This window comes from Nelumbo lutea, chromosome 8 (genome assembly GCF_056320005.1).
Source record: "Nelumbo lutea isolate HS-2025 chromosome 8, American lotus-T2T, whole genome shotgun sequence".
Classification (NCBI taxonomy): domain Eukaryota; kingdom Viridiplantae; phylum Streptophyta; class Magnoliopsida; order Proteales; family Nelumbonaceae; genus Nelumbo; species Nelumbo lutea.
Genome location: NC_142691.1, coordinates 17610604 through 17637059, shown reverse-complemented (window position 1 = coordinate 17637059; position 26456 = coordinate 17610604). Strand labels below are relative to the sequence as shown.

Here is a 26456-nt window from a genome sequence, read left to right as displayed (position 1 = left end):
CCCACAGAAAGATGGTGTAACTGTAACGTGATCAAGTCAAGTGGCAATTATCCATCAGATTCATTGTTCTTTGAGAGAAATTGCAAATCATGGTTTTACTCTTTTTGGGTTCTCTTCTCCATGGTGAGAACCATCAAAGGGGTCTTGATGCACTAACTGTAGAATGTTGACATCTGGCAAGTTAAGACCCAAAAACCCTTTTACATGTCCTTTGTTCTCTTTCCAAATAGCTTCACAGCAGATGCCAATGAAGAAGATATTTCACCTACGACCTATGTTTTTCAGCACTGCCAAACCAGCAGCTGCCCATTGGTTTACTGGGAATATGGGCTCCAAACCATGTGAGCTGGTCCAAAAATTGGAGACTATTCGGGATAAGATTATGGGGAATTTGGGATATTGTCCATAGAATTAATCAATTTAATATGACAAGCAAGGCCACCCTTGATTGTCTCGACTACACAAACAGAAAAACATAATAAGATTTTTCAATCAACCTGCCTAACCCCAGTTTATCAAACTGCCCACTAATCATGTTGATTACTAAAACAGAATTTTAAAAACAGTTCTCTTACTCCCTCACCTCAAAATAAAGGGCAAAAAGGTAAACCCTCATATTGACACATTTTAAATTCATTATCTTTTTTGTGTATAGGCAGTCAGACTGTCTAAATGACACAAATTGGTCCTTTAATAGAAAAAAAATGTAAAAACAGAAGAATTCTATACACGCCACTAACTGAGCCTTTCTTTGAGGGATTTCTGCAACGAAAAGAAAGGAATTATCAAGTGGTCTTATTAAAACGTTTTGGAGTTTTTTCAACTATAATAAAGGAACATAGAAAACTAGAAAAGATGAAATCATTAGATGATTCATTGATTCTAATGTTTGACTTTGTGGACACCCTAACCCTTTCTTTATGTATTTTTTTTTAAAGGCTTTCTTTATGTTTGCCCAAGTCTTCATGTTTATGCATTTATTCCTTGAGATTTGCTAATCAAATTTCAAAGTTAGATATGATTTGAGTAAGCTCAATCTTATTATCTTTTGAAAATGCTTAATTTATACTAAACATTAATTAATTGAATTGATATTAATCGAGTGCAGGGGTAAGTTAGAAAACTAGAATTGGGTTATCAAATGTGAATTGGCAGATTGATTCTTCTTACCAAACATCACCCCAGTTTGTCAATGGAACAAAAAGAAGGCTAAAACTAGGCAAAGTTTGTATTAGGTTAGGAATATTCAAACTTGAAAAAGAATTAAGCTTAAACATTGATTCATTTTTTCAGCTAAAACTTTGACCTTCATATTATAAAATTTTGTCAGCCAAAACATAGGTTCAAAATTTTTCAAAAGCCTTGATTAAATACCAAAAATCTAGTTTCCTTGATCTGGCCCAATTTCTGCCACAGGGATCAACTCCCTAATGCATTGAGCATCTGAATTTTAAAATAAAAAGTCAGATTATTTTGAAGTATCATCCACCATCAATCAGGTATGATCAAAGCTCCACTAAATGCGCTAAGCACCTTTATCATTAAATTTCAAATCAGAATAGGCAATCCCACTAACATGTTTTGTTTGAGCCTTTCTTTAAGTAGACTTACCTTGTCTTATATAATTAAACAAGTTCAAAAACTGAAAATGTTTAGTGATGAAAATCCATCAAAGGGATATTCACATTCATGAACCAAAACCCAACAGTCTCAGAATAAGAAGTTTAGGTGGCGGTTCAAACTTCAAAGTAGCTTCGTGTATCTGTCACATATCTGTCACATCATCCTCTTTTGTGAGTCAAGTCTTACCCAACATCTATCTACCGGTGACCATAAACAATACAATGTATTGTGATGTATGGAGTCTAGATGGAGGGCTCTGAACAGATTGAGAAATAAGAATGTACCTGATGGACAGTAGAGACTTGCCGCATGAAGGGCCCATTTGGGAGGGCTAAGCTGAAGATTCAGCTAGGTCAGAGGCTGAAGCCTACAGCCCTTCAAATAACTGATTAAGAGCTGATTTGGACTTTCCAGATTTTTCACCAATCATAGTTTATAAGCTGTTCATGTGTGGTCCATCTCAGAAAGCCAGAAGTCAATATGCTTCAGCCCTCCCAAACGGGCACTAAACCCTCCAACAGTGATAAAAGAATATATTATTTTGCAAAGATATTTTGGTGATTGGTTAAGAAAAGTAGAAAACTCTTTCCGGCCCATTTGAAAAAGTGGAGGGTTTTATTAATATTACTTTAGTAATGATATTGACTATAGAGTCAGGAATATGATAACAGGAAGCAATTTTTGCAAGTTGGAAATGGCATCTTGAGATATTGGTAGGTGCATTTAAGTCATCAATTCATTATTGAAAGTACTGGATATCTAAATTCTAATGCCTACGGTGCCCACACTATTCAATTCATTACTGCAGCTACTGGACATCTAAATTTTATGTCTATGGTGCCCACTGCGCACCAAACAAGAGTATGTATGTCCTCTACCAGTACTCTGCAGCACACAGGGAAGCAGGGGCCCTTGCAGAGATTTTTAGGGGATGGATAAAGAACGGTCATACCTGCTCTATCAAGATTGCAGCCCCTATTTGACCGAATAAATGGTTATATTCCAAAGGATTACACTTCACACTTCCTTTAGTCAATTGCTTGGGATTTGGGAGGTTCTCGTTCAGTTCTTTTGCACACATCTATCCTTGGTATATGTTGGTAAGAAACCATTTTGTCAAAATAAAGATTCATCAATGATCAAATGGGTAACCTAAAAATCAAAATATTTTTATGACCAATCTAAAAATCAAACTATTTTTCTGTTCAATCCTGAGTTAGCAATTCAATCATTTGGGTTAGATAAGTCAACCTATAATAGTGTAACTAATTAATAAATATATAAAAATAGAACAAAAAACAAAAAAAAAAATTGTAGAAATGCTATGCATTCCTCTAATATGTTTCATCATATTAAACAAACATGCCAGAAAAATATGATATGGAAAAAATTTACAACCAATCAACTAATATCACAAAAGTGAAAAACAATCAGATGGATTTTCACCAAAATTCATGGGGGGTTATGATCGGTCAAAGCCATTCTGGTATGATGTCTTTCTGGCATCATAGATTTTCCCCAAACAGGTATAATAGATAAAAATTATGCTATCAATGATAGAGAAATACACAAAAAGGAAAAAAGAATTAATATTTATCGTGTGACCTATTGACTGGTTCAAATCGTTCAATGGTTCATCTAGCTAGTTGGTGAGTTGTTAGACGAGTCGATGGTTTTTGCATGCAAGCAAAGCTATAATACCTAGAAAATATGTTTCGGTATTTTGAACCCTTGGTTCCATCTTTGTATATAATTCCTTCAATTTTGACAAAGGTATAAATGCACTAAAATTGCGGTTAAAAAATATCTCAGATTTGCCCAAACATTCAGTGGTTTCAATTTTATCCACCCTCCATCTAATCGAAAATTTTGGCAAAATTAAAACCATGAATGGGACTGACCTTACTTGAGTACATTTAAACATTACTTCAATCAACCACCAACCTTCGGCCTATATTAGCACCAATCCTATTCCTACCCTATCAGTCTACCAGAAACTAGAAACCAGTGCCTGCAAAACTAACTCACAAAATAGCCCTCATAAATTAGATGCTTAGTCAATTAGGGTGCGGATTTGTTTGTGGTGTAAATACAAAATTAGATAGATGGTGTTTAACAACGGACAGATTTCTGATACTCATTTTACACTCTTGTGTGTTTGGATGATCGATGTAAAAGATAGCCTCGCTTAAGCTCAATTCCTCTCTTTTTTCCACTTCAACATTGAGCATGATCTTCAAAAGCCTAAGTTGCAGCTAGGATTAAATGCTTTCATTTTCATCGTAGAACAAGAACCCCTATTTTCCTATGATGAATCAGTGGATGAATGATGAATCTGTGTTAAATATTTGCAAGAAATTAGAAGGGAAAGCAGAAGAAAGAACAGAAAATCTGAACCACAGAAAACCCACGGAAAATCAATTTGAGATCAAAATCTGCAGCATCTGTGACAAGAACTTCGTAGGATTTAGGCTTATAGACTGAGACTCTGGTTTTGGGATCAAAATCTAGAACTTTGCTGCTACTCCAAAACATGTAGTTGCAGAAGCTTCTCTTCTGTCCAAGACATGTCCAGGTTTTCACTGCCGACTGATTGATTCCATCGTTTTCACTGTCGACTGACTGATGCCATCTTAGAATCATGGATGTTGTATCGTGGTGGCCACTGACCAACTGAAGTCGTGATTGTGATCGCAATCCGACATCCAAGGTCATGTTGGCTGCCATAGTTATGGTTGTTCTTGGAGAGAGAGAGAGAGAGAGAATCACACTCACCAGATGCATGAAGGAGAAGCAACAGGTTGAGAAAGCAATTTGGAGAAGAGAGATATTACTGAGAGAACTACCTTTGCATCACTGGAGAGATGAAAGCAGCGGCATTTATTCTTGATGCAAAAATCTATCAAAAAGTTCGTTTACATCAATATTCGTTTTTATTTTACACTCCAACCAAAACAGCTGTAAGACTGAACCAGAGTGTAAAATTACATCGAACCGGATTTTACACTGCTACCAAACGCAACCTTAAGAGTTTTTATTAATGAACAAAAACGAAACAAAATGAAGAGAAAATTCACAAAGCATGAAACCTCAGAAAAATGCAATAATAAATTATATTACTGAAGGGATTAACCGTTTGTGTATGCACATAATCAATTACAGCTACAAAAGACTACAATGCACCCATGATGATGGAATTTTTTTTTTCTTTCGCTTTTCTTTTTGGTGGGGTGGGGGACTTCGGAGGAGTTGGTGGGTTGCCAAGTTTTGATATCATGAGATTACAATAGAACGAGCATTGTTCCTTCCAAGGCCAACACCCAGCCCTAATGGGAGCCCATTGGCCTTTCCATGGTTACGGCTGCATTGCCAGGAGTGCGCACGTGCATGATTAGGTCTGGTGCTCTTAGAATCCACGTCATTGGAAACATGGGCATTACTCCTGATATGATGAGAATGGTTCTCCCTATTTTGCAAATTTGAACTCCTTGCCATCTGCATCATTCCAGTGCCGGAATGATTTGGTTCTTCAGTATACTCTACATCTTCATTGTATCCTTTGATAAAGAAATCTGAACAGTTCTTCCTGATGCCATGATCATATGGATTTCTGAAATGACCACCTGGATCTCTAAGATAGCCATAGCGCATTGCATTTGCCATTTCGTTTGTTGTTATGTTGCGAGAGATCTATAGCAGAGAAGTGAGTTTGTGTTAGTTGCTGACGAAACATCAGTCTCACCGGTGTCAAGCATTACATGAATAATGAAACATCAGTATTAAGCATCATATAAATAAAAAATAGACATCCAAACCACTAGTCCATTACCCAATTCAAGATTTCATTTTTCCTAGTCCACCTTCTTTGAGGTTGCTTTCTTAAGAAAATCTAGGATCAGGCACTTGCATTTTAAGAGAGCAAGAGCAAGAATACGGATACATAAATGAGAAAAGAATAGAAATAAAAGGAATCAAAACTAAACCGAAAAAAAAAAGGTTGAAGTCCAATAGAAATAAAAGGTTGAACCCACTCTTTTAATACGTAATAGAAAAGGACTTGAACCATACAAAACCTGGGTTGTATCCTAATGGCATGAATAACTCACCTATACCGACGACCAACAACTCACTTGCACTCTAATAATATAAAACACTACCTTTAGATTAAATACACATACCTGAGAAGCTTGTACGATAGTTAAGGCTGCCACACCAAAAAAGAGGAAGACGTCCACAATCAGAAATGATACAGTCCCTATATGCTGAGTGCCAGCATGGTTCATCCATGCCCCAAAAGAAGATGGAGCGGTTGGATCTTTCAATAGTCCTGCATTAATGGCAATTCTTTATTTCTTCCTGGCAGGTGAACAGGTGAAGCCGAGATTGTTTCAGTTGATTAAAGAAGAAACATACTTATAAGAGCAACTACACCAGTAACCAGCATTGCAGAAACTTCTAGAATAAGAAATATGAAGAAATCCCACTTGTTTTTCTGCAATCATAAGTTAATTAAAGAGAAGAAAAGCCACCTGTCAGCCAGATTATCAGCAGAGCCTGTCCTAAGCATAATTCAACAAGGTGAGAATGATTCTTTATGTTTCCTACTTTCCTTTATTCTTAAAGTTTAAGAACAAGTGCAAATAAGAAAGGACAAAGAGGCAATTGATCAGTGATAAAGCACCTTCCCAATACAATTTGACACCCAAGGACAATGATGGTCAAACTGTTCAACACAACGATCACATGTAGAACAATGCTTTGCGCGAAGTGGTCTGACAATCTAAATAGCAAAGCAAATTGGAAAAATAAATTAGATGCTAAGAAAGTGAACAAAATGTAGTTCAGAAACTAGCTGCAGACACAAGAATGCAAATCAGAAGTAGACGCTACCTTGCATGTTGCACAGAGCTGAGACCAATTCCCAGCCAGCAAAGCAGGATGATTTAACTCAACCTTCAACAAAGGTTCCTATTAAGAGAAAAATTATGCCCATGAGCTCCTTTTGATTGGCCAAGGGAGTGTTGATGCATGATTTAAGAGAAGAATTGGTTACTGATAAATAATGAGCAACACCAAAACCAAGAACCAAGCAGCAAATGAAAGCAATTTACATCGTCTTTCTGGTTTTCTGAATCACGTAAGTCCATTCTGATGTAACCTGGATCTTTGCTGTGAGCAAAAAGATCAACCAAAATAAGGCTCATCTAGAAGTGCAAGCATTTCCTATCAAAAACTGCATTAGCATAAAAAGAAATAGCCAACTTTATGCAGGGTTCCCAATGTCCAACCCAAAACCGCTCTGGCTCAGCCAGATGAAATGGGATATAAAATCTGATCTGACTCATCCAACAAATAATAAATCTATAAACCACCTATGGCAAAAAAGGTCCCTGGATTGCATATGCCTTATGCCTGCAAATCACAGACCATAAGAGTGAAACATTTCGACAATATGAATAAAATCACTTCTCACCTAATCGGCCCCATTTTCTTAGATCAAACACATGATCAAGTTAGTTAAAGATCACGACAACATTTCTCCATTAGGCAATAAGATACAGTATTTAAGATCGATTAAATGGAAAAAGAAATGGCACAGCAGAAATCAGATGTAGAACTCCCGAACTTTAGCAACATCAACAGATTAGAAATGATATAAAAACGAACCTGTCATAAGGGTAACCTCTTCTTTACCAGTCGTAAAGATAAAATAAAGTAACAGAAAAATGCAAGAGACAAGCACCGCATGGTGTCACATCTCAAAAGCTTTTCTATCCCATAGATGTCAATATTTTCTTAAGCTTGAACGATCATCATCATCATCTAAGCCTTGTCCCAACCATAGGTTGGCTACACGAATCCTGTTTTTCCATTCTGCTCCGTTCAGTGCCATGAGAAGACAAATCAGGATCCATGATCATGAAAGTTTGCATAAGTCTTAGTGCCAGCTGCCAACCCGATGCAGCCCTCTTTATCCAGGCATGGGACCAGGGGTGTAAGACAAGTTCAACTAGTAGAGTTTTTCTTTTCTTTCTTTTTTTTTTTTTTTTGGATCACTAACTGTGAAAATTTATTAAAATAAAAGCAATTAAGTACAATGTTATATAGAGAATGGGAGAGATAAGCTCTCCCATTAACAAATCAATTAAGTACCCTGATGTGGATCGCTTCAACAACTGTTTCTCTTCTCTCCTTATCTGAAAAAAAAATAGGTTCCTTTCTTTCCATATAGTCCAGCTAATGCCGGCTCTTAAGCTAGAAGGATGTTTGTGGAAATGTATAGATCACTTAAATTGGAAATGTTGTTCAAAATGTAAAGTCTTTTTAGTAATCCTCTATCCATATTTTCTGATAAGTAAAGATTGTGTTGTATTATTATAATAGTCAAGTTTGTGCAACCGATTGTACAGAATTTACATGGTAATAAGTATAACTTAAATACAAAAGCCACAGAAACTGTGATCTGTTACAAGTTGACAAAGCTAGAAGAGCTAGGGCAAACAAAGGACATGGATTATAGTAAGAAATGATTTAAGGGCTCATAGTTTAACAATGGATATGGCATTGAACAGAACGAAATGGAAAACAGGATCCATGTAGCCGTATGGTTGGGATAAGGCTTCAATGACGATGACGATGATGATATGGCACTGAACGGAATGGAATGGTGAAACAGGATGCATGTAGCCAACCCCATATAGTTGGGACAAAGCTTAGATAGTGATGATGACAAAAGTTACAGAAATGGAAAGGATCCATATATGAAAGATTTGCATTGCATTTCAAATTGACTTCAGTTGAACTGATGTAGATAGCTTTCAGCCAAATTTGGATTAATTAAAAGTGGCGTATGAAGGCCTGAGTTTTGCTGGTGTTTTTGGCAGAGTAATGTCCTTCTGGATGTTTGGCTTGCTTCTTTGGTTTTGGGCATGCACCTTGTGCATGTGTCCATGTATAAGCCCACAAACGGCATCTGTGTTTTTTCTTGGCAGTCTATCCAAGTTCTTAACTACCAAACCATAGGATATTTTCTATTCTTTATACTGTAATAAAGTTTTCTTCCCATATATAGAAGCACAAATATTGGAATGAGCATACAAACATTTATCTGATAAATTTACAGAATAAAATAGCCATCTGAATTTATGAAATTAACTTGGATATTGATGAAGCGCGATCCGGCTGGTCTTAGCTGTCAACGACCTTGCTTCTGAAATGGGTAGCAGGGAACCTGAAACGGAGGAGATGAGGAAGCTCCGGGGGGGAACCCGATGTAGCGGCTCCGAAGCTCAAGTTAGAATCCTTCAAAAGCAAGATAACACCAGATAGCGCAAAGTTTGCATACCTTCTTTGTTGGGGGCAGGGGGATCTTATAATCACTTCGCGCACTCGCTCCGAGGCCCTTGTCAGGTCGGGTATGATAACCCGTGCACTTGTCAATTCGGCCGTCGTCCTTTCTGTTGGGACAGAACCGTCATTGCCTAACCGTCTCTCTAACTGGAGATGGCGGTGTCAGTGGCGGTGGCAGGTGGCCGTTTAGAGTGCGGTTGCCAAGCGTCAGATCCCAAGTCAGTTAGGTGTGGTGCCCTCGGGCACGGACTTCCTCAGTGTCAGGCATGGTACGACTTGTTTGGTTTTGGTGCCCAGAAGGTGATGCGGAGTGGTGAGCGAGGCGAAGTCTTGAGTTCGGAGGTATCTATAGGGCAGGTCAGTTCGGCGAGGTGTATCCCGAACTGTTACAAGAATGGCCAGTTCGGCGAGGTATATCCCGAGCTGTTACAAGGTTGGCCAGTTCGGCAAGGTATATCCCGAGCTGTTACAAGGTCGGCCAGTTCGGCAAGGTATATCCCGAGCTGTTACAAGGTCGGCCAGTTCGACGAAGTATATCCCGAGCTATTACAAGGTCGACCAGTTCGGCGAGGTATATCCCGAGCTGTTACAAGGTTGGCCAGTCTCGATTGCTCTGGTTTTGGGCCAAGGGTGAGTTCGGGCCCCCCGTAGGGAGTTCGGTCCGCTGGTGTCCCCTTGTTCACGCCTTAGGCTTGGCCCTTTTTGCCAAGTTGTTGTTTCCGCCACGTGTCGCATAACTGTGAGGTCGGGCCAAATCTTCCTTCATCAATTGCCCCCCACTCCCAGCGCCAAGGGTCTTGCCCTGGTGCGGGGAGTTTCGCGAGGTAGTAGGTGGATTTGTCCCGTCCTTCGAATCTTGACTGTGCGAGTTGCTTTTGCCAGGGTTCTTCGATTTCCGAGAAGGCTGGAAACGTGCCTACTCATAAATGTTGATGGTTGTGACAGCGCACGTTTTAAATTTCAAAAATTCGCGCCGCTGGGACGTGACAGCGGGTCATTCAAAAAGGCGTGCACTGCTGTACGTGCGCGGGCGGCTGTCAGGGAGACGTACGGCGCAGTCAGTTTCGGAAAGACGCGTGTCGGCGCGACGTCGGTTTCAAGAAGGCGTGCGCTAACGTTTCGCTCTTTTTCGGAAAGACGTGCGCCAATCACGTCTCGACCTTATGGGACGTGTGGTCAGCGAAAACATGGGTCGTCGGATCGTCTTTGATCTGCACGGTCGATTCTTGGTTACTGTAGCTATAAATAGTGGGGGACCCCAGTCGATTTGTCACTTCTGCGGTTTGTCTACCGAGCTCGTGTCCAACTTTTCAGCTCGCGTCCAAGTTTTTTCCAGCTCGCGTCAAGGCTGGTTACATAGCCTTCAAGGTTCTTTGGCTTGTTCCCGTCTCCAGAGCCTTCAAAACTTTCTTCCGGTGAGTACCTTCCTGAATCCACCTTTTCCTCGATGTCTAGCTTTGATAGCTTAGACGACTCTTCAAGTAGGGCCGACGTAGGTTCTACCAACCGAGTCGTGTCCCCCGACTGCCTCAGTGATCCTGAGGTGGAACTCGAGGACTATGAACCAGTAGGCCGAGCCGCTTCGGGCAGTTTGGCGTCTACCTCTCGCCGAGGTCGGATGCTAGACAGGTTTGGTCTCTCGACCATGACGCCTGAGGGGCTTCAATCCATACTTATGTCTTACAACCTTCCCGGGGGGTATACATATTTTATTCCTTCGGGTAGCTTTCCTTGGGAACACGGTCCTGATGAGATTGTGATTTTTCGAGAGCAGCTCGCTGCGGGGTTGCGACTTCCCTTCCACCCCCTTCTCGTCGAAGTCATAAACCACTTCGGTGTCACCATTGGCCAACTTCGTCCGAACTCTATTCGGAACCTGGTGGGGACAATTTCCCTTTTTTGCGAGCAGAATTTCCCCTTGGACTTAGAGATATTCTCCTCCATCTTGATGCTCAAGAGACAGGCGGGTTCTCTTCCTGGGGGAAGACAGGTGTATTACCTTTCTCCTCGCCAGGGTTTTAAGCTTCTGCACGATCTTCCTAATAAGGTCCCGACGTGGAAGCGGGACTACTTCGGTGTGCGAAGTGCACAAGGATGGCCCTTTCAGACCTGGTGGGGTGAGGCCGCTCCTGATTCAGGTGTTACTCTCGATAAAGAGACGATGAAGGGCCTCCGACAATGGGCACGACAAGGTTTAAAGTGCCATCACTACTTAACGGAGGCCAAGCTTATTGCGGTCGGCCTGAGTTCGGGTAGGTTTCTAGTTATGTGGTTTCTTGCTTGCTTTGTTCTTTCATTTTTTTCTGATTTCAAACACGTTTCTGCAGGTGTGATGGACGCGGAGAGAACTCGTGGGGGGCGTCTGTTCCAAGGTATGAAGAGGAGGAAGCGGGTCACCAAGCGAACTCGTACCGAGCTGCCCCTGGATGAGGATCTGCCCAGGGAGCCCGAGGTGACTCCACCGATGCATGAAACTGTCGGGGCGCCTTACGTTGAGACCACTCATACGGGCACTCCTGCATACTCAAGCGCTCCTGCTCACTCTGGGTCCGCTCATACGCGGGCTGGGCCCTCGGGCTCGGGAGCTCAAGGGGAGTTCAGGGGCGTGTTGACGCCGAACTACGCTCTTCAGAAGAGTAGTGGACCGATCTTCCCTTGAATCAGGTCGCCTGCCGCGCCATAACACATGCTATGGTGGTAAGTTAGATTCCGTCTGCCTTCTTCATTTTTTGTCGCTTTTGTTGTTATTGCTCACTTGTTTCTTTTGGTAGGTGAATTCTTCAATTCATGCCTTAGCAGCCCAAGTGGAGAGGAGCTCGCGACAAGCGCGAGCTGCTGAGGCTGCTGCTCACGCTACTGAAGAAGCTTTCCGTGCTGCAGAGGCGAATACCCGGGCTGCTGAGGCGGCCGCTTACGCTGCCGAAGAGGCTGCTCACGTCGCGATGGCCAGGCAGGCAAGGTCTCAGCGTGACGCCGAGGCCATGGGGGTAGTTGTCAAGCATATGGCAGACTTGAAGTTGGATTTGCAGCATCAAGTCGAATATCTTCAAGAGGACATCAGGGAGAGAACACAGATTTTTTCCCAAGGCATTGAAGACGCCAAGAAGAAGGTCGTTGAAGACTACATTGCCTCTCCGCGTTTTGACGATCTGATGGTGGATTCTTACAGGAGGGGGTTCAAACTGAGCAGGTGGATGATCTGGAATACGTACCCCGACCTCGATGTTAGTGCCATATCCACTTCGCGTATAACTTAGGAGATGGCCAATGCTGCCGATGGCGAGCCGGACTCTGAAGGAGAGGCAGGGCCTTCGGGTGTTGTTGAAGTGCCTTCTGATGGCGAAGAAGTAGCTTCAGGCATGTAACAACCTTTTTTTTTTTTTTGTAAGTCCCTTCTGATGGCCAATGTACTCCTGTTTCTTGCAACGGAATAGATAATCTTTTTGCCCAAGTGTTCCTTTTCCCCGAACTGATTCTTTGTCGAACTGAATATGCCACTTTCTTGTTTACGCCGAGGTTCCTCTTGGCTCTGCATCGTGGCACATAGGACCTGATTTCGTCCACTTCGCTTGGCGGTTTATAGGTAGTATCGCCTTAAGTTCACGATGTTCCACGCTCGAGGTACTTGTTTGCCTTCCAAGGTTTCGAGTTCGTATGCCCCCCCGAGCGCTCTTTTTACTTTATAGGGCCCTTCCCAGTTTGGTCCAAGTTTGCCCACGCCGGGTTCGGGCACCATAATCTTACGAAGGACCAGGTCGCCGACTCGGAAGCTTCGTTGCTTTACTCTGGTATTGTAGTAGCGAGCTACCTGCTGCTGGTATGCCGCTGTTCGTATGTGCGCGAGGTCCCTTACCTCGTCCAATAGGTCAAGGTTGGTACGTAACTCGTCGCCGTTCGTCCGATCGTCGTATGTTTCTAGTCGCAATGTTGGTACTTCGATAACCGCCGGGATCACTACTTCAGTGCCGTAGGTGAGGTTGAAGGGGGTTTCTCCCGTGGTGGTTTTTTCTGTAGTTCGGTGAGCCCATAAGACACTTGGTAGCTCTTCGGCCCACAATCCCTTAGCTCAATCCGGATGTGCTTTCAGTCCACGCAGGATGGCTCTGTTCATTACTTCCGTCTGACCGTTTGCCTGCGGGTGCGCGACTGATGTGAAGTTTTGCCGAATCCCCATGTTCTGGCACCACTCTTGGAACTTGATATCCTCAAACTGCTTGTCGTTGTCGGAGATTAGTACCCGAGGTAACCCGAAGTGACATACTATGTTCTTCCAAAAGAAGTTTTGTATGTTTCGGGCCGTAACAGTTGCCAGAGGTTCGGCTTCTATCCACTTCGTAAAGTAATCTACTGCAACAACTAGGAATTTTCTTCCACCTGTTGCTGGTGGGAATGGCCCCAGGAGGTCGATGCCCCATTGTTCAAAGGGCCACGGGCTGGCGAGGTATTTGAGGTCGGAGGCAGGTGGATGGTGGATATTGGCGTGCTTCTGACATTTGTCGCATTTTCTGACGAGCTCGACAGCTTCTGCCTTCATCGTTGGCCAGTAGTATCCTTGTCGAAGTGCTTTTTGGGCGAGTGCTCTGCCCCCCAAGTGTCCGCTGCACGGGCCTTCATGAGTGTCGCGGAGTACGAACTCGGCTTCGACAGGTCGCAGGCAACGCAAGTAGGGGAGCGTGTACGACCGTCGGTATAACCGTTCTTCTATTATGACGTATTTGGCTGCCTGGCAATGCACCCTCTTGGCCACATTGCGTTTTGCAGGGAGGGTTCCGTCCATCAAGAAGCTCGCGAGTGGATCGATCCAGCTTGGCTCTGCTTCCAAGACGGGAGCGACCTCCTCTGTCCCCCCGAGAATACTAGGCCGAGGTAAGTCCTCTATGTAAACAGTTCTCATGTTGTTGTGACTTGTGCTGGCTAACCGGGACAGAGCGTCGGCCTCAGTGTTCTCTGACATCGGGATTTGCCTGATGAAGTGTGACTGGAAGTTGAGCATGGCTTCTTTTACTTTCGCCAAATATGCGATCATGGAGAGCTCGCGTGCTTCATACTCGCCCGTAACTTGGTTGACCACGAGCTGGGAATCGCTGCAGATGACCAAGTGTTTTGCCTTTACCTTTCACGCTAGGTCCAGCCCAGCTATCAGTGCTTCGTACTCTGCCTCGTTGTTGGATGCCGCGAACTCAAAGCGTAGTGCATACTCTAATTTTGTGCCGCCCGGGCCGCATAAGACTATTCCAGCTCCGCTGCCTTGCCAGTTCGAGGAACCATCCACGTGAAGGATCCAGGGCTCCTCATCCCAGTTCGCGTTTCGCCTGACCAGGAGAGATGCCACACTGGCTGCTACTTCACGGGGTTCAGACTCTATTGGCTCGGGAGCTCCGGGTTCACCCGAACTGGGGACCTCGAGCTCGACATGTGGGGCTTCATGGTAAGTGCACTCAACAATAAAATCTGCCAAAGCTTGGGCCTTAATAGCAGTTCTTGGTTTGTACTGGAGGTCGTACTCGCTGAGTTCGATGGCCCATTTCGTCAGTCGACCGGAAACCTCGGGTTTGAGTAAAACTTGTCTCAGAGGTTTGTTAGTCAGGACGATGACGGTGTGACCCTGGAAGTATGGGCGGAGTTTCCGAGCTGCTGTCACTAGTGCGTATGCTAGCTTTTCTATCTGCGAGTACCTTGTCTCTACTCCTTGCAAAATTTTACTAACATAATAGATGGGTCGCTGGACCCGGTCTGTTTCTTTAATTAGTACCGAACTGACCACCTCGTTGCTTGTTGAGAGGTACAATTCTAAGACCTCACCCTCCTCGGGCCGGGCTAAGGTTGGCACACTAGCGAGGTAACCTTTTAGCTCGTCAAACGCGAGCTGGCAGTCCTGGGTCCACTCGAACCCTTTGCCTTTGATTGCTTTGAAGAAAGGTAGGCAGCGGTCTGCCGATTTGGACATGAAGCGGCTTAGAGCGGCTATGCGGCCGTTTAGCCTCTGAACTTCTTTTACTTTCCGAGGTGGTCTCATATCTAGAATGGCTTTTATCTTGTCCGGGTTGGCCTCAATGCCGTGCTGATTGACAATGTACCCTAGGAATTTGCCCGAGGTGACGCCGAAGACACATTTGTTGGGGTTCAATTTCATGCTAAACTGACGCAGGATTTGGAAGATAGAATCTAAGTCTTGTATTAATTCTTGTGAAAACTGAGTCTTGACTACCATGTCGTCTACATAGCATTCTATCTTCATGCCAATCAGGGGCCGAAACAGCCTATTTACAAGTCTTTGGAAAGTCGCCCCGGCATTTTTTAATCCGAAGGGCATGACCTTGTAGCAATATGGGCCGAACTCGGTTATGAAGCTGGTTTTTTCCTCATCGGATGGGTCCATCCGGATTTGGTTGTAGCCCGAGTAGGCGTCCAGAAAGCTTAGCAACTCATTTCCCGAGGTCACGTCCACTAGGCGGTCAATTCTGGGGAGGGGGAAGCAATATTTCGGGCAAGCTCGGTTCAGGTCGGTGTAGTCGACGCACATGCGCCACTTTCCGTTTGCCTTTTTTACCAACACCAGGTTGGCCACCCAGCTCGGGTAATGGACTTCCCTTATAAAGTTTGCTGCGAGGAGCTTCTCAACCTCCTCGTCGACCGCCCTCCAGCGTTCTAGGGTTAAGTTGCGTTTCTTCTGTCTAACGGGTCTGACTACAGGGTCAGCATTAAGTTTGTGAGTTATCAGGCCGGGGCTAATGCCGGGCATGTCAGCCGTGGACCAGGCGAAAATATCTAAATTTTGAAGTAAAAAACTCACCAGTTCGGTTCGTAGGGGTTCCTCGACGGAAGCTCCGATCTGAAGTGTGCGAGCTGGGTCCGTAGCCGAAGTCGGGATTGCGACCGTTTCCTCCGTGGGCGAAGCTCGTCCCTCACCTTGCTCCGTAGGCCGCTCCAGTTCGAGGTCGTCGGCCGCCTTGGTTTTTCCCTTCAGGGCGACAACATAACACTTGCGGGACTCGAGCTGGTCGCCCCGCGCTACCCCCACACCGAAGTCCGTAGGGAAGTTCATGGCCAAATAGTAGGTGGAGACCACCGCCCATAGGATATGCGTGATCGGCCGCCCTATTATGGCATTGTATGGGGAGGGGGTTGCGACCACCAGGAAATCATGGTTGAGTCTGACTGCACAAGGTCATGTGCCGACTTCCAAAGGTACTGTTATTTTTCCGAGGGGCCTGACTTCCTCTCTGCTGAAACCCACCAGGGGAGTGTTCGCGGGCTACAGCTTGCTCCTCTATAACTGTAGCTGGTCAAATGCTGATTTAAAGAGGATGTCCGCTGAGCTGCCCGAATCTACGAGTACGCGTCTGACCTCGAAGTCGTTGATCCTCAGTTTAATGACAAGCGCGTCATCATGGGGGTAGCGGACCCCTCGCGCGTAGTCCTCCGTGAAGAAGATTGGTTCTTCGGTCTTTGGTCTCTTTGGGGGGTTCCGTTCTTCGAGGGCCGCTTTGCGAACTGAAGTCCGGGCCGCTGCCGAGGTACACCCTGCTACCACCGAACCTCCCACAATTACATGGATGGTTCCCCGAACTGGCCTCTCTTCCGGAGGCTGTCGCTGCAACGGTTTGGCAGGTCTGCTGCTAGACTCGGGGGCATCCTTTTCATGCTCCCCTTGCCGAATTACCTTATTGTTATTATTGTTGTGTTGTACAAAGTTTCTCAAGTATCCGCGACGGATGAGCCCCTCTATCTCGTCCCGGAGGTTATTACACTGCTCGGTACTATGACCATGGTCTCTATGGAAACTACAATACAATTTCTTATTTCTCTCGTTCGGATTTCCCTTTAGGCGAGGTGGCCACTTCACGTACGGGGCGTCCTTGATCGTCATTAAGATCTCGGTCCACCTTGTGTTTAACGGCGTGTAATCCGTCCGAACTGCTAGGGGAGCTCGGAACGACTGGTTCGGCTTCGGTTCCCGGGCCGGGTTTTTTCTGTCGACCGGGTTGGAGAGCTCGCCTTCCCTCTTTCTTTTCTCGTTCCCGCCTTCGGTTCGTTGGTTGATTTCTTCCTCTGTCCTCATGAACTTGTCCGCGAGCTTGAGGAATTCGGCCACGGTTGCGGGCTGGTTAGCCACCATGTGCCATTTGAATTCTTTGTGCGTTACCCCTCTTTTGGCCACTGCGAGCTGCACTACGGGGTCCAACCACGGTATCTGCAAGCATGCTTCGTTGAATCGCTTGATGTAGCCCCGGATGGATTCTCCTTCCCTTTGGACTACTCCGAAGATGCTTTCCTCTGTTCTGGGGCACCGTTGGCTGGTGACAAAGTGTGCGGTGAAGGCCTGCACGAACTGGGCCCAGCACTTTATCGACCCAGGGGCCAGGTTCCTGTACCAAGTGCGGGCTACCCCCCTGAGGGTGGTGGTAAAGGCCACGCACATGCACGATTCGCTGGCCCTGGCGAGGTGCAATTGGGACTGAAACGCGTCAATGTGGTCGTTGGGGTCGAAGGACCCGTTGTACTTGTCCAGAGGTGGGAGCTTGAAATTTCTGGGTAAGGGGACCGCCAGGAGTTCTGATGCGAGGGGGGAAGAAACCGAGAGAATCGGGGCAGCTCCTACCTCGTCCGAGCTCGTCTCTTTGCCTCTGAGCTCTGACAAGACACGGGTGGCGGTTCGGCGACTTTGCTGGCGCCTTCGTTGTTGAGTGGGCCTTGTACTGGCGCTGTTGGCCTCCGTGTTACCGAGCTCGATGGGCCCGGAATGCTGGTAGTCTACCGCCAGGGCGCCAAATCGGTTTTCCGTGAGCGAGAACTCGGGCTTGGAGCGTCAGGGTGCCGACCTCGCAGGCGAGGTTCCCGACCCGCCTGCGAGTTGCGAGGCCTGGCTGTTAGGGAGGTTCTGGGGCCGGGAGGCCTTTCCCTGGTGGGGGCGTCCATCCTGTAGAGAGGCCTTGACCGATCGGGGTGGCGAGGTGGAAGTAGTGGTTGGTTCAGTGGCAGTTGGGGGAACTGTTGTTGATAGTGATACTGGGAGATGTTGTGCAGTACTTGGTGTTGGTGAAGCTGGTGCTGCTGGAATTGTTGCATTTGGGCTTGCATTGCCCGCACGCACTGCCTCAGGTCGTCCAACCGGTTTTGGCTGGTTGCCAGGGGGACGGCAGTCGGTTCAGTAAAGGTTGTCTCAATAGGGGGAGGAAAGGGAATGCTTGTGGTAGGAAGGTTTACGGGCACCACTGCTTGTGGCGCGTTCAAGCTGGGGATCCCATCCACCGAAAGGGGGATGGTGAACTGTCCAACGCACACCACGGGGACTTGAAGTTGTTCCCCGATGGTGTTTGTCTCTGTGCCACGTCCGGCGTTGCTGGAAGAGGCCATGAGTGTTGGGTTTTTTGAAGAAAAGGGGTTATGGAAGTTTGGAGGGAGGCTTTTTGAAGCGTTTCCCACAGACGGCGCCAATTGATGAAGCGCGATCCGGCCGGTCTTAGCTGTCAACGACCTTGCTTCTGAACTGGGTAGCAGGGAACCTAAAACGGAGGAGATGAGGAAGCTTCGGGGGAGAACCCGATGTAGCGGCTCCGAAGCTCAAGTTAGAATCCTTCAAAAGCAAGATAACACCAGATAGCGCAAAGTTTTCATACCTTCTTTGTTGGGGGCAGGGGGCTCTTATAATCACTTCGCGCACTCGCTCCGAGGCCCTTGTCAGGTCGGGTATGATAACCCTTGCGCTTGTCAATTCGGCCGTCGTCCTTTCTGCTAAGACAAAACCATCACTGCCTAATTGTCTCTCTAACTGGAGATGGCGGTGTCAGTGGCGGTGGCAGGTGGCCGTTTAAGTGCAGCCGCCAAGCGTCATATCCCAAGTCAGTTAGGTGCGGCGCCATCGGGAACGGACTTCCTCAGTGTCAGGCATGGTACGACTTGTTTGGTTTTGGTGCCCAGAAGGTGATGCGGAGTGGTGAGCGAGGCGAAGTCTTGAGTTCGGAGGTATCTATAGGCCAGGTCAGTTCGGCGAGGTGTATCCCGAACTGTTACAAGGTTGGCCAGTTCAGCGAGGTATATCCCGAGCTGTTGCAAGGTCGGCCAGTTCGGCGAGGTATATCCCGAGCTGTTACAAGGTCGGCCAGTTCAGCGAGGTATATCCCGAGCTGTTACAAGGTCGGCTAGTTCGGCGAGGTATATCTCGAGCTATTACAAGGTTGGCCAGTTCGGATTACTCTGGTTTTGGGCCAAGGGTGAGTTCAGGCCCCCGTTGGGAGTTCGGTCCGCTGGTGTCCCCTTGTTCACGCCTTAGGCTTGGCCCTTTTTGCCGAGCTGTTGTTTCTGCCACGTGTCGCATAACTGTGAGGTCGGGCCAAATCTTCCTTCATCAGATATAAATCAAGGTTCAAAGTATCAATACGTATCGGGCCATATCGGCCAATATGTATCGTATCGGAAGCTTCCCGATACGCCCCTACAGAGGGTGTATCAGGGTTTCAACCAGTTCAGGGGGTGGACGGGCCTTAAACCGGCCCCTCTGAACCAGATTTGAAAAAAAAACTAAAAAAATAAAAAAAAAATGGCCATCAATACTGCCCAATACACCTTTACCGGCATATTGGGTGTATTGATATTTTGAACCTTGATATAAATTACAAGAAAACAATATAAAACATGTGATTTATTAATTAAAGGATTACTGGTCAATCTCTAATAGCTGGAAAGGAGGATAATAAGGAACCATAAAGGGAACATGCTACATGATTGAGAAGTGATCTATGATGAGGCCATTTTACAAGTGGAGTAATTTACTAGCTTTTAGAAGTTAAGATAGCATATGAGAATCTTACAAAGTTTACAGTTGGAACACATTCAACTAGTGGAACAATAATAGTAAAGAGCAAAGCTATGGACAAGATTTAAAATGTCAACCCTAGCGGAAATGCTGACCAGTTACAAATAAGAAAATGTTGGAAATATCAGAAACTTCATTTAGATTAACTATAAAAACTTTATATCATTGTAAATATTAATCTCAATTATCAAAAAAAAAACATTGTAAATATTAAGCTATGAAAATGTCTGTGGATATTCCTTGAAATTATAAAAGGACATACACTTTTAAATAATTAATCATTATAAAATGATTAAAATGATGTTCTTAAGTGATTACATGAGGGTGGCCTTGGTGCAACAGTTGGGCTACTCCATTGCAACCTGGGTGACATAGGGTCCATATCCTGGAAACAGCCTCTGTCTGCAGGGATAAAGCTGTGTATATGTCCTTCCCCAGACCCCACATTGGAGGGAGCCTTATGCACTGAGATGCCCTTTTAAAGTGATACCATCCAGTGTTTTAAAAGCGTAAGACGCAAAAAAGGCACAAAGGAACAATTTGCACCCGAGGCAAGAAGCGCAAGGTGCGCACCTTTTTGAAGCAAGGAGCAAAAATACAAGAAAAAACAAAAAATTACTACAAATAAAAAAAAAGTCAAAAAATTCAAAGAAAAATGCAAAAAAATAAAAATATTAAACATAATATTAATAAGAAATATAAACTTAAATTTTTAAAATTAATAGTTTAAAAACCCATTATCTAAAATTAAAATACATAAATATAACATGTAAAGCATATTCAAATGAAAACTTAAAAATAAAATCAAACATATAAAACATTTTCAAGCATGTAAAGCCCACAATCTCTTTTTTTTACTCAATTGCATTACTTCAAGTAGCCAATGTGATGTAAAACATATTACACTCCTGATTCTACAAGTCACCTTTGTGCCATGCCCCTTGAGGCAAGCCCAAACAAGTCCATGTTCGGGTCTTAAATTCTTAATTCTCACACAAAAAATAATGATTTAATTATTTCAATTGCCTTTTAAGAAGATGCTTTATTAAGATAAATGAATGCACAACATTAGCAAATAGGGGGTTCTCGGTGAGCGAGCGAATGCCTAGGCGCACGTACAGTTTTCAAAAGGTGCATGCCTAGGCCAAGGTGCAAGGAGCATCAGGTGCACCAGGCATGCGCCTTTTGAAAACTGTATGTGTGCCTAGGACTTGGGCGAGGCACCTACCCTAAAATGTGCCTCACCTGTGCGCCTAGGCATGCCTTTTAAATCACTATTTAAGATGGCCACTTCCTTCACTTGCATAAATTTAAGGATTCAAAAAACAATCGTGTAATATCTTCTTTTTACTCTTAATGAAATAGTTACCTTTCTCAAAAAAAAAAAAAAGAAAAGAAAAGAAAAAGAAATGTGAATGTTGAGATGGCGTGGAAAAATTAGAAATGACTGGGTCAAAAATGAAGTCATTCAAAAGAACCTAGGATTAAGCGGAAGGGAAGGTGATTATCAATCTAGAGGAAATACCTATGAGGTTTGTGGACCACTTTAAGTCCATATTTAGAGGGCCTTTGAATGAGAGAATATTAGTGAAAGGGGTGGAGTGGCCAAGGCTGGTTAATGAAAAGGTTAGGTGGTTGGAAAGGAACTTCAAGGAAGAGGATATTGATAGGAATTTTGCTTAATAAGCAGATCTAAGGTTCCAGGCCATGATGGATTTATAGTGGCCTTCTATCAAGATTGTTAGAAAGTGGTAAAAGATGATTTATATACGGTTTTCAAGGAATTTAAAGATAAACACATACTAAGTCTTGGAGTCAATGCTACTTTCTTGGCCCTAGTCCCTATGAAGTACGAGGCTAGCCATCAAAAAGATGTTAGATCGATCAGCTCGATGACAAACATCTAGAAAAATTTGGCCAAGGTTCTATCTTTGAGGATTAAATAAGTACTCCCTTCTATCATTAGTCGATCCTAAGGGGTTTTCATACAAGAGAGACAAATAATAGATCATACCTTGATTGCCAATGATTGTGTGGATGAATTCAAGAGATCTAGGAGAAAAGGCTTTGTGTGTAAAATTGGATCTTGAAAAGGCCTATGATTCGATGGATTGGTAGTTTTTATTGGAGGTTTTGATTAAATGTGGGTTTGGAAAAAGGTGGTGTAGTTGGGTGTTCAGTTGTATCAATACATTCCACTATTCTATCTTGGTTAACGAAGTGGTGAAAGACTTCTTTCCAACTTGTAGGGGTGTTATGTAGGGGACCCTCTATCACCTTTCCTTTTTACTCTAGTAACTGATAGGGAAGACGTTATAAGAGGTTGGAGAATACATAGAAGCCCTGAAAGAATTACCAATTTGAGAATCAACCTATAAATGTGTTGCATAGCAAGTGTGAATTTGGAGAATATGGAGTGTCTAGAGTGTTCCATCCCTTGGCCTATGTCCTACCTAGGGCTTTTGTTAAGGGCTAACCCTAGGGAGAGTAGATTTTGGAACAAGTGTTAGAAAAATTTGAGAAGAGGCTAGAATTGTGGAAGAAGAAATACATCTCTCAGGGTGGTGGGATCACTTTGATAAGAGTCATACTGGTGAATCTATCTACCTATTTTCTATCAATATTTAAGATACCACCTAAGGAGGTCAAGAAGTTGGAGAAATTAATGACAGACTTTCTTTGGGAACGAGGGGAAAGTAAAAAAGAACCACCTAATTAAGTGGGGATCTTGTGTGAAACTTTTTTTAGACTAAGGGCATGTTCGTTTCCTCTTAACTCTTATCTCTTAAGAGGAATCTCTTAACTTTAAGAGAAAAATGGTCGTTTGTTTCCTCTTATCTGTTATCTCTTGAAGTGCAATCATACAACTTTTTGTTTTCCAATGCTACCCCTAAAAAGACAAACAAAAACTCTAATATATGGGGTCAAAATGGATATTTGATAACTTTCAAAATTCAGAATTCAGAATTCAGAACAGCGTTCTCTATGTTTAGAAGAGTTCAGAGGAAAGAAAAGTTCACCAATACCAATATACTTCTTAATGTAATTATTGCACTTTCAGATGTCAGACTTCAGAGCAAACAAATAGGCCCTAAAATAGACACATTTATGATATTTATATTAATCAAATTAAAAAATAGGTACAATAAACAGGAATTATTTTTATTGATAATGAAAACAAAATACATAATTTAGAATTGGCCAAAAATGTAATATAAAAATTAATAATAAATAATTCAAATTTTGGGTTAAATGTGTTAAACTTTAATGTCATAAATAAATAATAAAATTTAATAAAATATAAGAATATAAAAATGAAAAAAAATACATAAATTTTGCAAAAATAAGCATTCAAGCACATGTATAATATAATATATTTATCATATTAAACCGAAAGTAAGTGTGACATATCAATATTATTTTTACACACAAAAATACAAAAAAAAATTATAGAAAAATTTGAACACATCTATAATTCTATGTTTACACTACTGTTAAAAATATGATTAAGATTGTGAAACTTTCGTTTGACTAAAATATTCATTTTTGCATTTAGTCCCTATTTAATTGTAAGGTTTAAATTGTAAATTGAACTACTACTTTTCACTTCATTCAATTCCCTCTATATAAATCTTACATTTTTTGATACTTGAAACTTCACAACTTGATCCGATTAATAACTTTTTTTTATCTGTAATGGAAAACTTTCATTGATTAAGAAAAAGGTTTGCATACAAAGGTGGGGGGCGGTAAACCCTCTTACCTCACCCTCAAAAGGAAAATTACAGTGTAGCCCAAAACAAATGATTTCTTCCCGCCCCCTGTTTAGCCAAAGCATCTACAAATGAATTGGCACATCTTTTAACCCAGTGGACACGCACATCCATTCCTTGACCTAACCACTTAATTGCCTTCATTCATTAATATATGTCCATATCCCATCATTTGACTTCTCTATCCAGCGAATCACCACTTGCGAATCTCCTTCAATAATCAACATGCTTATATTTAGCTCCTTAGCCCTTTTCACTCCCTCAAATAGAGCCAAAATTTCTGCTATAAGTGAATTCCCAACTCCAATTGGTCCTGAAAAAGAGTTATTACTGAACGTGCCTCCGATCTAAAAACACCACCAACCCCGGATGGCCCTGGATTTCCTTCACTACAAAGTTGAGTTTGATAAAACCTTCCATCAAGGGGTGCCACAAAGGATAGACATTGACTCTGCTTGGCATTGAGACTACTATTTCCTGCCAATTGTTCACAATGGTCTCTGTTGGAGCATCATCAAATAGGTTCATTGTCTTTACCCACTGCGCTACCCTAAAAGTAACCACTTCTATAATTATGTCTCTGCTTCTTTCTTTTTCAACAAATATTGGCTCCTTTCCTCCCAAATTGTCCAACAAACCACTACCCTGGTGCACCCCCACAAGATTTTTCCCCTCTTTTTGATCCGGATACCAACAGAATAGAAGAGGCTTTGAATGCTTAATGAGGGAGTCCACCTACAACCAAATAAAGATAGAAACCACTAGGAAATAGATGAAGTACAAGGGCAGGATATAAGTGAGAGCAAGACTCGCCATTGCCTTTGCAAAGGGTACACCAGCTCGGCGACAAGCACCGAAAAGGCTTCTTTCTTTGAAGTTTGTCACAAGTATTAATTCTTTCTAAAGCTATTTCCTAGCAAAGTGCTCTGACCCTAGGTGGGATTGGACTTCCCCACCTTCTTTAGAAGGAAAGGGAATGGCAAGAGCAAGAGAGGGTTGAGTTAGGGCATTGAAAATAGAGGCACAACTGAAAGAGCCAAAAGAGGAAAGTGTCCAAATCCGGGAATCCCCTTTGTCGGTTTTAAGAAGACCTTTTGAAGTATCTGAACCAAGGACCATACCAACTCCAACTCTGAATCTCTAAGACCTCATCTAAAACCCAAATCCCAATTAAGCTCAAGCCCTGTTTTTGTACCTAGAAAGGGAGAATAGGGAAGGGAATTGGTTTTTAAGTGGTGTCTCCCCCACCCACACATGTTCCCAAAACCTTACCATGTTTCCAGAGCTCAAGTTATACCTGACAAAAGGTAGAAAACAAGGAAGAATAGCATGGATGGCTTTCCAAGGTGTTGTTGTAGTTGCTCTAGCCGAAATTCCTGTGTCCCAATCATCTGTCGTCAACCCATGTATTCTCTTAATCACCTTTCTCCACAATTTATCTTAATCCACCGGAAATCTCCATAACCATTTTCCCAATAAGGTCGTATTCCTCTTTTGAATGTTCTTGATTCCTAGACCCCCTAGCTCCTTGCTTCTACTCACCATTTCCCATCTCATCCTATGATCTCGCTTTTCCTCTCCTCGATCCCACAAGAAATCCCTCATTAGCTTCTCTAACCTTCTACAAATCCCTATAGGCATCCTAAAAACCAAAAGAAAGTAGAGTAGCAGATTGGCCAAAGTTGATTGATCAGGGTATTTCTTCCACCCATCGAGAGATAATTCCTTTTCCAAGAGGCAAGACTTTTTGAGAACCTATCCATCACCGGGTTCCAAAAATTCACGCTTCTAGGAATGCCCCCCCAAAGTTAAACCCAAATAATTAATAGGCTACTAACATAACTCACAACCCAAAATTGTTGCACATTCATATATCTCTTCATCATCCATGTTGATACTTGCCAGATAAGTCTTATTGAAGTTAACTTTCAGATTTGCCACTTTCTCAGACTTGATCACCTCCTTCATATTCCTTCCCCAATTTAGATCACCTCCCTCATAGAATAGGACAATATCATCGGCAAACTGCAGGTGAGTAACATGCACACTTCTCTTCCCACTCTCCAACCTCTCACCTAACCCCTCAGATCTATACTCTCTGGAAAAGAATACCAAGCACTTATGCAACTAATGTGAATAAGAAAGGAGAGAGTGGGTCACCTTGTCTAATACCTTTGGTGGCTGGAAAGTGGTCAACTATTGTACCATTAACCAAAATTGAGTAATTGTATCCGTTTGATAATAAAAAAACAAATAAAAACAAATTGAGTAGTCGCATCCGATTAAAGAAAATTTTGGATATATTATTATTATTATCATTATCATCATCTAGAATTGCCAAGTGCAAAGCACATGTACACTTACTAGTATGGTTCAAAAGAATCTAGCCTTGTTGGGAAAATAGTTGTGGTATTAGCCCCTAGAGTGAGAGAGGGTGTGGCATAAGGTGGTGGGAAGTTCATTATTGTTCAAAGAATGGGTGGGATTTTGGTGTATCACAGCAGGTTACTTTGCCAACACTTTGGAAGGCAATTCATATTATTTTTCCTCAGTTTCTCATGCTTGTCAAGTATGATGTGTGCTCTGGAAAACCTCATTCAGTTCTAGGAGGATATTTGGGTTGGAAACACACCCCTAAACAACCTTTTCCCTTCTTTATTCTCTGTCTCTTTGTTAAAAAAAAAATGAGGTTGTCTCAAAATTTCTCAACCCTACAATAATTCCTTTGGCTCCAAACTAGGACTTTCAGTTCCATAGCCAAACAAACGGGTTTGGGTTTGTCTCCTCAATAAGGTTTGTATCAAAATTTTTGTCTCTTTGCCTCCTCAATAAGCTTTGTTTGAACCCCTCTAAGCCAAACAAACATGTTTGGGTTCCTACGACCAAAGGGACTT

General features: G+C 43.3%; 1 protein-coding gene across 1 annotated transcript in view; it reads right to left on the bottom strand.

Moving 5' to 3' along the window:
• Positions 1–4708: 4708 nt before the first annotated feature.
• The window catches only part of LOC148843081 (protein S-acyltransferase 24-like), a 68937-nt gene continuing 47189 nt past the window's right edge, over positions 4709–26456 (bottom strand). The window contains exons 8-13 of the mRNA XM_088957952.1: positions 6735–6792; positions 6514–6591; positions 6305–6403; positions 6037–6115; positions 5802–5950; positions 4709–5313 (exon numbers count right to left, since the gene is read on the bottom strand). Of these exons, the coding sequence (XP_088814078.1) occupies positions 4897–5313; positions 5802–5950; positions 6037–6115; positions 6305–6403; positions 6514–6591; positions 6735–6792 (880 nt within the window). The 3' untranslated portion in view covers positions 4709–4896. The remainder of the gene's footprint in view (positions 5314–5801; positions 5951–6036; positions 6116–6304; positions 6404–6513; positions 6592–6734; positions 6793–26456) is intronic.